We start from the raw sequence: 12,686 nt of genomic DNA on the forward strand, positions 1-12,686 counted from the left end.
ATCCTCATCCTTTACTAAGCCAAAGAATAACGCAAATTCCATTGTTTTTCAGTCAAATTAGATGGATAAACTTGAGTGTGATCATCAAGTCAAATTAACTGAACATTACTGTTATTTGTGCTAAGATGCGAAGTACTTTAGAGTTTAGCCCAATAAATAATTTTTATTAAAAGACCAATAAAATAATATTGGTCTAAAAAAAATTATAATGCCACCAAGATTGGTAGGTGGTTCTACCCAGTCTCATGGCAGATGTCGTAATTAGTTTTGACAGGTAGAGTGAAATCGAGAGAGAAATTAAAAAGATTTTATCTTAATCTATCTAGGTAGATGTCGATTAGCAAATTGAGATATGCCTCGTATGTATATGTATTTGAGAGTAAATTTCATATGAGATGGGTTTAGACGAATCGATCTGGTATGAAGGAAAAATAATATTTTTGATTTAAAAAATAATATTTTTCATGAGTAACATAATGGGATATTTGTTTCACAAAATTGACATAAAATTGTAAATAAATCATTAGTTATATAATCACTATAAATAGAAATATATGATATAAAATTTATTATATGACAAATTTAAGTAGTTTTTTGATCAATTAAACGACTAAACTGTCGGGTCACCGGTCTGCTCCGACATCGGCTGTTTCCGACATCCGGGGCATCTTACAGCTAACCAAAACATATTTATTGAGGATTTTGTGTTACAAATCAACTGATCATTATTCCGTACGACAATCTTGTCTCCCTCTCCGAAAATTATCACCGAAAAATATTCGTGAAGTGTTTCTTCCATGCGTAGCTACTGATTTGCCACTCGAGAACTGCTGTGAGTTCAAGCTCTTACTCCTCTTTTCGCATACCCACATTAGTTCCCTGACAGATAGGGGGAGGAAAGAACAAAATATCGATCCAAGATTCAAACTTGGAAACCTTTTTTATTATATTTTACTTTTGGGTTTTTGGGTTTATTTTTGTCGATTCCATTTTCAAGACTTGTTTTGCGAGATATGCCATCGTCACAGAAAATCTTCTATGCACGCCCGTCTTCTTACAGCCGCGGATCGACGGCTCTGATCCTCTGTTTACTGATCGGGATTTCGGGTTTTATTTTCGGCTTTATCGCGATCTCGCGGCGGGGTCTGGGGTATAAATGTGAATTTGGTAAGCCTCTATCAGTGTACGTGAAATGGGATAAGCATTCCAGTGGTGGTAGAAATAATGGTGGCGTTTCGGAAGAAGGACAAAAGCGTCGTAAAGTGATGGGATTTGTGGGTATTCAAACCGGATTTGGATCTGTGGGCCGGCGCCGGGCCTTGCGTCAAACCTGGTTTCCGTCTGATCATCAGTCGCTTAAGCGGTATTCATTACCATCCCTTTCCATTCATTCATTCATTTGTTTAGTTCACATTCTGTTGTGTCTGTACATTGCCTGCATATAAATTAATTGTTCATGCGATTTATATTATTCTATGTATGATGGAAAATGGAAAATATTTTTCCTCTTTATGCTCTTTCTTGTTAGTGGCATGTTTTTTTATTGATTGCTGTGTTTATTGGAAGCCTTCTCTAGAGAAAGAATTACGATGTTGCTGGATGCGTGTCTATTAATCATGTTCTGTGTTTTTCTATGGGGAGCTATGTTCTTGTCAATCAGTCCATATATTTTACACTGAATGGACGATTGCCACAATTCTTGTAGTAAAGAGGTGGTGAACATTTAATTAAAGTTCAAGATATGTTGTTTAAACCGTCAGTGTAGCATATAGAATGCAACAACAACTGTCGCATAAGATGTAAATTTCTGGTTGATGTTCATTGTTATTTAGAAAAGATGTCTGTCCATTTTTTTCTGTTCCTAGTATTCCCATTGTTCCATGGGAGTCCTCAATTTTGAATTGGAACTGGCGTGTATCATTTGTTTTCTTTATCTTCTTTTTTTTCACGTTTTTCTCTGTTTTATACATGGGTATCGAAATTTTCTTATACTATATTATGCCGCAGGTTGGAAGAAAGTACTGGTTTGGCATTTAGATTCATAATCGGTAGAACGAGTGATAAATCAAAGATGGCAGAGCTTCAGAAGGAAATAACAGAATACGATGATTTCCTGCTTTTAGATACTGAAGAGGAGTACAGTAAGCTCCCATACAAAACGTTAGTTCTGACACATTGTATATGACTACTAGTGCAGCTTCTCTATGATTTACTCTAACTTTTGTTTATGTTTCCAGTTTAGCTTTCTTCAAAGCTGCCTATGCTCTTTATGATTCTGAGTTCTATGTCAAAGCTGATGATGACATATATTTACGACCAGGTGATTGGATTTAAGAAGTTGAAATTTCTTAGTTTTCATACATGTATTTGTTTGTTTATACAACGTTTTGACTTTGTTTACAAAAAAATTAGATTTTTTTTAATATGTGAGCAGATCGGCTTTCCTTGCTCTTGGCTAAAGAGCGTCCTCATTCGCAAACTTACCTTGGATGCATGAAGAAAGGTCCCGTGTTCACCGATCCAAAGTTAAAATGGTTAGTTCTATGACATTATTACTACATATACAGTTATATGCAATCTGCTGTTATTCACCATTCAGCCAGTTAAAATGAACTTGTTATTATAGATATATGTACCAAAAACTAACTACTTCATTTATGTATTGACGTTGAAATAATTGCAAGTTTCTCATTAGTGTGAGGTGAATTAATCTATTTGATTTGAACAGGTATGAACCTCTGTCACATTTGCTAGGGGGAGAGTATTTTCTTCATGCTTATGGCCCAATTTACGCCCTTTCTGCAGATGTGGTCTCAAGCTTGGTTGCCTTGAGAAATAACAGGCTAGTTCTTCCCATATCCTTTTATGACACCTTCTTCAGATGTCTATTTAAGTTGGACCTGATAGTGCTGTTTCATTGTTTTTCTGACGTATTTTTATTGTAGCTCAACCAAATTTCTTTTTAGGATTCTAGTTCATGTTTGAAAAGAACAATTCACTTGAAACTAATACTATTAGTGACGTATTCTCCAATCACCATTGACACAGTTCTTTAAATTCCTTCAGGATAGTAGCTCTCTTTATATACGCAGATCTACAGATGAAATTAAAATGTTTAAGTTTGGTGCTTAGTGAACTCATATCTTAAATATGATGTTATATTGGATGAATCTCTTCTACATAAAGAAATGCTAAATAATCCTTTGCAACTTCATAAAGAATATTTCTTAGAACATCAGTCTGGTTACACCAAATATTTCTCGATGATAAGATATATTTTAGTTGTGTCCCTGTTACTTCAGTGCTGTAAAGTTCTGTTAAATTCATTTAGTGCTGTATGCTATTAGTTTCCGGATGTTTAGCAATGAGGATGTTACCATCGGTTCATGGATGCTTGCCATGAATGTCTATCACGAGGATAATAAGAAGCTATGTCAAGCGGAGTGTACTTCCTCTTCTATTGCTGTGTGGGATATACCCAAGTGTTCGGGTATGTCTTTCTGGTATTTTGATCAGGAATCTTTGTGCAAATCCCTTTTTTCAGATCAACTAACTAAATATTTACGAGACATGGTATAAAAAGATTTGTATGTTATTTAGGCTACTAAAATTCAGTTTTCTACCCTGCGTAGCTTATAAGGGTCGTATTCTACATCCCAAAACTAGTCACTTGCGTTATATCAGCGTCCACGCATAATCAATTTTTTTTTTATTTTCAAAACTTTAAAATTTCAGTTTCCCGTTATAGACGGTGTTGCCCATTTTTCATAAATTAATCATTTAGCATATGCTACTGGTTTTCATGATTTCAATGTTGTGATTTATAGGACTCTGTGATCCTGAGAAGAAGATGGTAGAACTTCACCGTAAAGATATGTGCTCGAAAAGCTCAACAATACCATCTGATGAAGATGAGTACCTCTCTTAACTGCCTCCAGCCAAATTCAAGAAAACTGTGAAATATTTTCTGGACAGAACTTCCAAATGGTGAAATAGTATTTGAGTATACAATCTGTCATACCTTACGGTGTTTACACGACTTTAATTCACCATTTTCCTTGGTATGTAGGTTTTTTCACAGGAGTGGATTTTTTTTTATAGGAAGTAAAAACATAGATGGTAGGAGATGCTTAATTCTTGAGATGTATGCCAATTCTTATAGAGAGAATACATTAATACAAGCCAGTTTTTCAATATTGTAGTTCCCATGCAAAGCTCCGAAACAACCTTAAAACATGAAACTGAAAATTAATAAAGAGATAAAATCCAACATTATTCATATACTAATGTTATGAATTACAAGTTGCAGTTAACTAAAAACTGGAGAGAATCTTCTGCATTAAGATGTCAAAAGTCTGTGAATGGAAAAATCTATAACATATATAAATCAAGTAAATAAAAAAAAACGCGATATGTTGTTAATTAGCCAGTGTTCTGGAGTCCAGCAGCAACACTCTTCATAATTAAAAAGAGGGTATCCTCCAATCCAGGAGCATACTCACTAGTTGGATTCAGTTTCACGAGTTCATTGGCCGGTTTGGATTCCACGTACTCTTTGGAAATGCGAGGCCTCAACTTTACATGATAGTTTGGGTCTCGAATCCGTTTGAGAGTATAAGCTTGGCTGACATTCCATGTTGTAATGTAGGAATCACGTAAACGAAGGCGTTGCTTCAAGTATGGGTCGCCTTCCAAAAGATCCTCGCGTCCGACGATCTATGAACGAGATAAATTAATAAGGATATGGTTGGATTGAATGACACAAAAATAAATAATTGCGAACTCATGGTCTAAAACTGTCTATGCAATTTTAAGTATTTATATCAACCAATGGATTATATTTAGTTATTTCACGGTGTCATTTGAAATTAATTTATCAAGTTCTTTTTTCAGAATAAAAAACTATTCCATCCAAAAGCTTCCCAAGCCTATTCAACTCACATTTATACAGCTTTCATAATTCTTCATCACCAATCTTTCTCCAAATACCTACAGAGACTTAAAAAAATTACCTGGAGCAGAAGGATCTTAGTCTCCTCATAGTTGGACCAAAACGCTGGCCAAACGACCACAAATCTTGGTCTCTTGCAGCACTTTCAGGTTTTTGATGTCCTTCTGTATGGCGTATTCGAATGCCACCCCAAATCCTAGCCAAACTGGGAGATGAAATCTGGTCTGCGTCCATGCAAAAATCCATGGAATAGCTCTCAGAGATTCAATGCCTCCACTAGGTTTCTGTTTTGATGGACGACTGCCAATGTTCATTCAACCGTACTCTAGTTCTGGAGTGGCCAATTATAGTCTACATATATATTCCAAAAAATATTAGCGATACAAATATTAAGGACGTACAAAGGTAATTAAAAATGTTGAAACTCGCAAGGTGAAAATATTGGACAAAACGGGGTTCTTTGAAGACAACTGAACGATACTCTTCTGTGGCAAAACAATAGCGATTTCATTCATCTAAAAGTGCTCGCCACTCTGGTTTGGGTGAGATTGGGGGATTCTGTGTTCGAGCATGGCGGCAGTAAAGCGTTGGAGTGTTCTGAAGCACAAGTGCTCCTCCCCAAATGATTGCTCAATGACTTCTCCCTGAATCACACGAAGAGATCCATGTACCGTGTCTGGTGGTTGAGACAATATAGCAATGTGAGTGACCTCCTCCTCTTCCAAAAGTTCCTCCTCGACTATGGAACATCGTTAGTTCATGCCATATTTTTTGGCAACTTTTATAAGCTCCTCTTGGGCCTCGTACAATTGCCATGGCGCAGATAGCCGACCGACTTCTTTGTCAGAGTCTGAATACCAATCCTGACTTCCTGCTTACCATTGATCTCGTTTTTGTATCAATCAACTGAGAAAATACGTGCAACAGCAGCAGGAGCAGCCTCTAGATCAGCTAATCTCTCGAAAAGTGGAACAACTCTTAGTGGCTGCTTCACATGGCATTCACGTTGCAGAAGTTCGACAGCCGACACATCAGATGGGGCTGTAGCCATTGAAATTATATATATACCAAAGCAGTCCGATGGGAGTTCCGCCAAGATATGGAACGTGTTCAAAACATCGAAAATATTTTCCGTCTTTTGAATATCTAGTCCAAATAGGGGTCGCTTGCCACTGAGTTCAGACAGAAGCCATTCGTGCCGACGTTCTTCCGACCACTCTTTATATGAACCCATATCCAAGTGCTTGGTAATGGCATCTAAAACATCGGTGTGCCTGTCCGACTCTTGCCTTATGTCGAGCGTCACAAGAGAGAGACCAAAGGTTGAAACCTGCCTTAGAAAATCTAGCAGACTCCCATCAGCTATTGGACGGTCCCCACAAGCACAAAGCGATCTGTAACAGAGCTCGAGAGGCTCTAAGAACTGTGTAAAATTAGAACTTTATTCAGTCAATAGCTGAATAACCCCATATAGAACATCTAATATTTCAATTGTACCATCAGGAATTGGGGAGCACTAAGAAAACGTACAAAAGCAAGCAACTACTTGAAAGCTACACACACGGAGACTATTATTTACTTGTGACAGGAGGAAAATCATCAGTTTATCATAGAATTTAGAGTGGGACCTGAGCTTTAAATGACGTTCATGAAAATGAAGGAAACCTGCGCAACATTGGTGTATGAAGCATCGTCTGAGATGTCAGATGTTCCATGAGCTAATAAATGCCGGGAGCATTAACGTGTCTGATAGAACCTATCCCTCACGTCACCAAGAATGACACGATAAGGTTCGTTCAGTGAGATTGTCTTCCAAATCTCTGCATAACAAGGAAGATTGATACTCTTAACATTTGGAAAAATTGGCTGACGGTTGCTCACGGTCATAAAAACCGTAGATTATGTAATAGAATGCAAGTTGTTCATGTTTTGATGATAGAAATTTTAATGCTCTAAGCCTCTGATGAAATATTTCATAGAAAGAAGTCAGGTTGATAGAAGATAAAGAGAACATATTTGAAACTACATTATTGTAGTAGGGTACCTATAAAATATTTTGCATCTCTCCTCGAATATCTATGGAATTCATCTGCTCGAACACGAAGCTCATCATTGCAGCACCACATTGACAACTAGGAAACATAATGGAGTTATAAAAATCAAAATTCGCAAACATGTGACAAGGCTTAACACTCAAACAAGAAGAAATCCAAAAAACATAGAGATAATTGTTATGTGATTACTTCAAACATTAGATCCTCAACTCGAGAAAAGTACAGGTTAGCAGCCATCATTCTGGCCAATAAGCACATGTGACCTCAGGAGTTACCCTCGGATTGCCTGTCATTAATTAAGCAAATAAAGAAGCGTTAATTTAAAGAGGACATGTATAACCGTTTCTCAAGAACTCAAGAAAATGGCAATCTTTTATAATGATGTAAGTTTCACAACTGCCGAGGCAATCGAATCTCAGTAGTTTGAGAAACTATATGAATGGATATTCATTTGTCAAGGAAAAGTGAAATACCATCACGGTCTCTACTCATCCAAGAAGAAAATTGAATTAGAGGGGCATAATACGCTCTTTAATTCCTATATTCTAAAGTGCGGTATCAACACGGTGCAGAAACTTTGGTACCCCTTCCCAGATTGTTTCATGGAATTAACTCATCCCTGCCCTCATTTCATCTTGGGGAGCAGGGGGAGTCCTATGGATTTCATCAGTTCTGAAAGCAGTTTGAATCTGAAGACATGCAAGGTTTTTTTTAAAGAAACAAAAAAACAGAAAAAGAAAAGAGGCATTTACAAATGGGAAAAATAAAATAACTCCAAACTTGATAGGAAAATGAACCGACTCTATTATACCAAACCATGCCCTTGTCTTTTCTAAGAAGTTTTTTTCGAAATGTTATTTCTATTGATGGCATTATGATAAATCTTCCAATGGTGACAAATGTGAAATAGGAATTTTCCAACAAATCTTTTAGAGCAACACATTTTTTGTCTCATGTACTAACTCAGTTAATTCACGAGTATCAATCAACTCAAAAAGCTAGCATAGAATCATCCATATTCGAGTTCAACGATGTGACTGAAATTAGATAAAAATAAAAGAGTAGTTCCATCAAGGTGATCTCTTATCTCATGTAAATGCATTACTATTGAAATCCGTAAGTACATAAGAGTTGTGAGTGTATAAGATGATGGGCATTGACATTCACCTCCCTCTGCAACGTCTCATCAAGCTCCTGTTTATCATCAGGTGTAATGTCTTTGTCATACAACTGGGCTAAGCAATGCCGAGTCCTGAAAAGTGGTGATCAATTAGCGGGGAAGAATCAAAGAATTTAAAGTAAGAGGCGCTTTGCTAGGAAATGTATGCAACAAAACATCAAATATACAGTCTCCTTCTCGATGAAAATACATAATCCAAAAAAGAAAAAAAAAAGTTATAGTAAGAGAACCGACCTTCCATGCTTCAATGATCTTCTGATAGACTGAGTGGGATGAGCAGTGAAGACTATATCCACAGTCTGATTCTTTAATGCATCAAAAACTTCATGGGGAGATTTTTTTAGATCAACCACAAGTCGCTTGAGAGCCTTTTCGATGTCCGATTCGGTAGTTGCGGAGCTCTCATCCGTATAATCTCCCTTTTCAGTTTGTTCCGTCGATTGTAAGCAATCTATACCTCCTCAAACAAGTTGTCCAAGTTAAGCATGCGAAAGAAAGCCTTCGCAGTAACCATAGAGTCCCCAGGATCCAATCTTGTCAACACATTCCCAAGCTCTTCCAGCTTTTTAGGATCACGTTTGCTTTCATACTCAGCCGAAAGTTCACATCATTCTCTTTTTTTTTTTTTTTTTTTCAATGAAATTACTTCATAAAAAGATAGTGTATGTATAATTACACTGGCATCTCCACGAGAAAAGTTACGGGTTCGAAACTCTGCTTATGTTACTACAAATCATCAATGACATAAATCGCAGTGGGAATACATCAAGAACATACAATTTAAATATTCTTAACTATGACTTCGACATCCGACTTCTCACTCTCAAACACAGCACGATTTCTTGCATTCCAAACAATGTAAACCGTAGCTGGAAGAGCAACACTCCTCATCTTATTAAGGACTGAATCACCTCGGTAGACTCCTCTAAAAGCTTTAAGCACAGCTGTTGAAGATCCCATCCCATGGACTTCCTCATCCCAAGCCACTTCCAAATTTCATCCCAGATACGAGTCGAGACACTGCACCTGAAGAATAGATGTCAAAAGATTCAGCATTCACAGTACAAAGTGCACAAGATGTATCAATGGTATGTCCAAGTCGATCCCGAGTAAAGAACTTGTTATGAGCAAATAACCAAAGGGCAACTCCACGTTTTGGGAGGATGAAAGATTTCGTCAAGAGAGGCTTCTTAGGCCATCTTCCCACTGAACTAGCAAAGATACCATACCATTCATCTTTTCAAGAACCATAGCAAACACATGTTAAATCCAAAACTCAGATAGTGCTATAAAGCATGTACTAAAATCTTTACATAGTCAGGTCCACCATAAAGATTCATTCTTAAAACAAATAACAAAACCCAAAATTCCAAAAATCAACTTGTTTTGATATTAATATCTTGTTGATCAGAACCAAAGCAAATGCCCATTCTTGACTAAAAAGCTATTCCAGAAGATTAAATTTAGTTCTTGCACATTAATCTCAACTTGGATACACACCAAAATGTACACTTTCGCAACAAATAACTCCTACAATTGCAATCGTTGTTGAATCCTAGGGTTAAAACACTAATGAGAATCCATGATCGCTACAAAATCAATGCTCTTGTTCTAAAACCAAGGATCAATCTTTTTTACCATCGAAATAAGACAAAAATAGCGTAAAAATTAATTTATTTCGTGCCATTTCTCTAAGATCCAATCCATGCAAATCCTGCAGAATGTCAAGAACCGATCCAAAAGAAATTCATCATACTCGACGAGCTTATCATCCTCGGACACTTATACAGGAACCAAAAGCCTCAACTGGGCATCTATTAATGCCATCTTCTCCACATTTTTTTCCAGCCATGAATCCCTTAAATTACCTGATTTCTCAGCACAAAAATATAATATAGTCTGGACCTTGCAAAGAAGTGAGTGCAAAAATCAATAAAGAAAAGCCCACAAAAATCTGACAAAGACCAAGGGAAGTAGTGACTACACATGATTACATTAATTTTAAAGGATCAGAGATTCATAGAAAACAGCGTATTCGTGTCCAAGGCTTAAAACTTACGTGCAAAGATGGGTTTGTTTTTTTAACCTTTTCTGAAAGTTCCAGATTCAAAATCCAAATGCGATCAAGATATGACATTTTTATTGGCATATAATTCAAAAGCTTTGCAAATTAAACCTTTTAATCTATAATTTTTGATAAAATAAGTAATGAATATACAATATCATGAGCAAACAAACACACGCCCTTGTAAAAATCTATTCTTTTTTTAAAAAAATTAATGAAAATATGTTTGCTAATGTTTTTCATATTTCAAACTACTTGCTCTAAAATCTAAACTCCCCCCTTACAAGTTAGCAACTGGGTATTATTGGGCTGATATAATTCAAGCCATTCGTTGGAATTTCCATAAATAATTTACAAAGATTAATTCTTTAGTTTTTTTAACATTTATTAAGATATGAAATAAAAATATTATATAGATATATTAAATAAAATATACCAACTTAACAGATTGACAAATTTTAAAAAATAATTCTGCAATAAATTTTTAACATTTCTTGTTATCGTCATAGTTGAAAATTTCTTGCAGAATTATTTATTTATTTCCACTAATCCAATATTCTTCAATAATTATGGGTTTACGTTATGGGATTTGTTTTGATTTTCTTTGAATGTCAAAACATTGATTCATTTTTGTATTAACTGTTCGATATATTGTCTAAATAAGAAAATACTTTTGTTCGTTACATAATAATCTCATCTCTTATGGAGAGATTATGTTATGCATTCTGTATATTATATATATGTTTTTGTTGGGAAGTCTCATTTACAGGGAGATTACGTCAAAAAATTTGTAAATTATTGTGCAATACATAATATAATTTTGTTGGAAAGTCCCATTTACAGGGAGATTATGTAAAAAAAAAGTAATATAAAATATTATGTTATACATTATATTATGTTATACATTATATTATGTATTCTATTGCACACATCGCATGTACGTCGATCGTTAATATATATATATAGACTACAATCGCCCGAGATCATAAATATATATATATATATATGGGTATATATATATATATATATATATATATATATATATATATATATATATATATATATATATATTTGTGTGTGTGTGTATGATATAATCAATTAAAATTTCAAAAGTTTGGATAAAAATTAAAGAAAATGTTTTAGTACTTTTAAAATTTTTGAAAAGTAAATATAATAGTGATAAAAGAACTCGTAAATTTCTAAAATACTTTTTTTCCAAGCTAGGGCTGCAAAGAATTGAGTCGAGCTTTTATATTGACAAAAACTTGTGTAACATGATGTCACGAATCGTATTTTGTGAGACATATCTCATATTTGGTTCATCCATGAAAAAAGTATTACTTTTTATTGTGAATATCGGTAAGGTTAATCCGTCTAACAAATTGTGAGAACCTGAAATTCCAACAGTAGCAGCAGATAGCATAATATCAGCAGCAACTCATATTTCAGAAGATGGCATTTTCCAGCAGACCAAAATCCAGCAGATTAGAATCCAGCAGCAGAAAAGCGAATTCCAGCAGACAGTTACTGTTTCAGCTTAAACTTGTAACTGAAGCATTTAACAGGAAATAAAGAGTGTTAATGTCAGATTATGGCCTTAATTGGGAGGCCAACAGTCAGAATTTCACCTATAAATAGCACCCTCAAACAGCTGAATTGGTTTACCAAAATCTTGAGTTATCACTTGAAATTAGAGCTAAGAGAGTGCATTTTTGAAGCTGTGAAATCCAGTAGCAAGGCAAGCAGATTTCCAAACCTCAACCGAAATTCTTTAAGCAAATTACGGTAAGTGGGCTTATGTATAGTATCTTGAACTTCAGTTTGTTAATCTATGTTTTAAAGCAAAGTTTTGTATGATCGATTTCTGATATTTGAATTTTGAAGCACTGAAACATAGTGAACTAATGGTAGGAATATATATTCCGAACATTACTGATTACTGATTACTGGCCTCACCCCTTAGAGGAGAGACATATAGGGGACTGATATCAGTTTAGCCATAAAATTCACGAACGTGCTCAGTGCTTACTTGTTAAACTTCTGATTTCTGATTACTGAATACTGATTACTGATTTCTGAATACCGAATACTGATTTCCGTTATGAAAATAAGAATTCTGTATATTTTCGAATTACTGTTTCCGTATTATAATGATTTCGAAAACTGGGAGTTATTCCCGCCCCTGCTTACTGAGTGACAATCATATCACTCACCCACCAAACTCATCTCAGATAAGAGTACTGAAGAAATGTTAAAAGAGGAAGAGCAGATCCAGTTCTGGGGCTGGTGAAGAAGACTGTTATTATCAGTTTTAAATTATATTTTCCGCCGCATCTGTAGAAGCAATGTTTTGTCTGTTTTACATTGCCGCTGTAAAACATTTATCTTTGAGTTGTATCGGACAAGGAATTATTTCGTGTTATGAATAAAAGACTA

At 35.3% G+C, this 12,686-nt stretch overlaps 1 protein-coding gene and 1 pseudogene across 2 annotated transcripts; one reads left to right on the forward strand and one right to left on the reverse strand.

The window, feature by feature from the left end:
• Positions 1 to 614: 614 nt before the first annotated feature.
• LOC140838490 (probable beta-1,3-galactosyltransferase 14) lies at positions 615 to 4,181 on the forward strand. 2 transcript variants are annotated; one of them, XM_073204847.1, is made up of 8 exons: positions 615 to 832; positions 998 to 1,363; positions 2,008 to 2,160; positions 2,238 to 2,320; positions 2,435 to 2,534; positions 2,729 to 2,842; positions 3,348 to 3,490; positions 3,828 to 4,181. In XM_073204847.1, the coding sequence occupies exons 2-8, from the start codon at positions 1,014 to 1,016 to the stop codon at positions 3,926 to 3,928; spliced, it is 1,044 nt and encodes a 347-aa protein (XP_073060948.1). In that variant the 5' UTR covers positions 615 to 832; positions 998 to 1,013; the 3' UTR covers positions 3,929 to 4,181. The 2 variants fall into 2 exon arrangements, with proteins under 2 accessions (XP_073060948.1, XP_073060947.1); XM_073204846.1 differs by having other exon boundaries at positions 615 to 1,363.
• Positions 4,182 to 4,320: 139 nt separating this feature from the next.
• LOC140838497 (phosphoenolpyruvate carboxylase 2-like) lies at positions 4,321 to 10,027 on the reverse strand (annotated as a pseudogene).
• Positions 10,028 to 12,686: the final 2,659 nt, after the last annotated feature.

Source organism: Primulina eburnea, chromosome 8, assembly GCF_022965805.1.
Source record: "Primulina eburnea isolate SZY01 chromosome 8, ASM2296580v1, whole genome shotgun sequence".
NCBI classification, from domain to species: domain Eukaryota; kingdom Viridiplantae; phylum Streptophyta; class Magnoliopsida; order Lamiales; family Gesneriaceae; genus Primulina; species Primulina eburnea.

Coding starts and splice junctions, on each gene's coding strand:
- LOC140838490 (XM_073204846.1), top strand. CDS start 1,014: ATGCCATCGTCACAGAAAATCTTCTATGCACGCCCGTCTTCTTACAGC. Junction 2,161..2,237: donor AGTAAGCTCCCATACAAAAC/GTTAGTTCTGAC, acceptor TTATGTTTCCAG/TTTAGCTTTCTTCAAAGCTG. Junction 2,535..2,728: donor ACCGATCCAAAGTTAAAATG/GTTAGTTCTATG, acceptor TGATTTGAACAG/GTATGAACCTCTGTCACATT.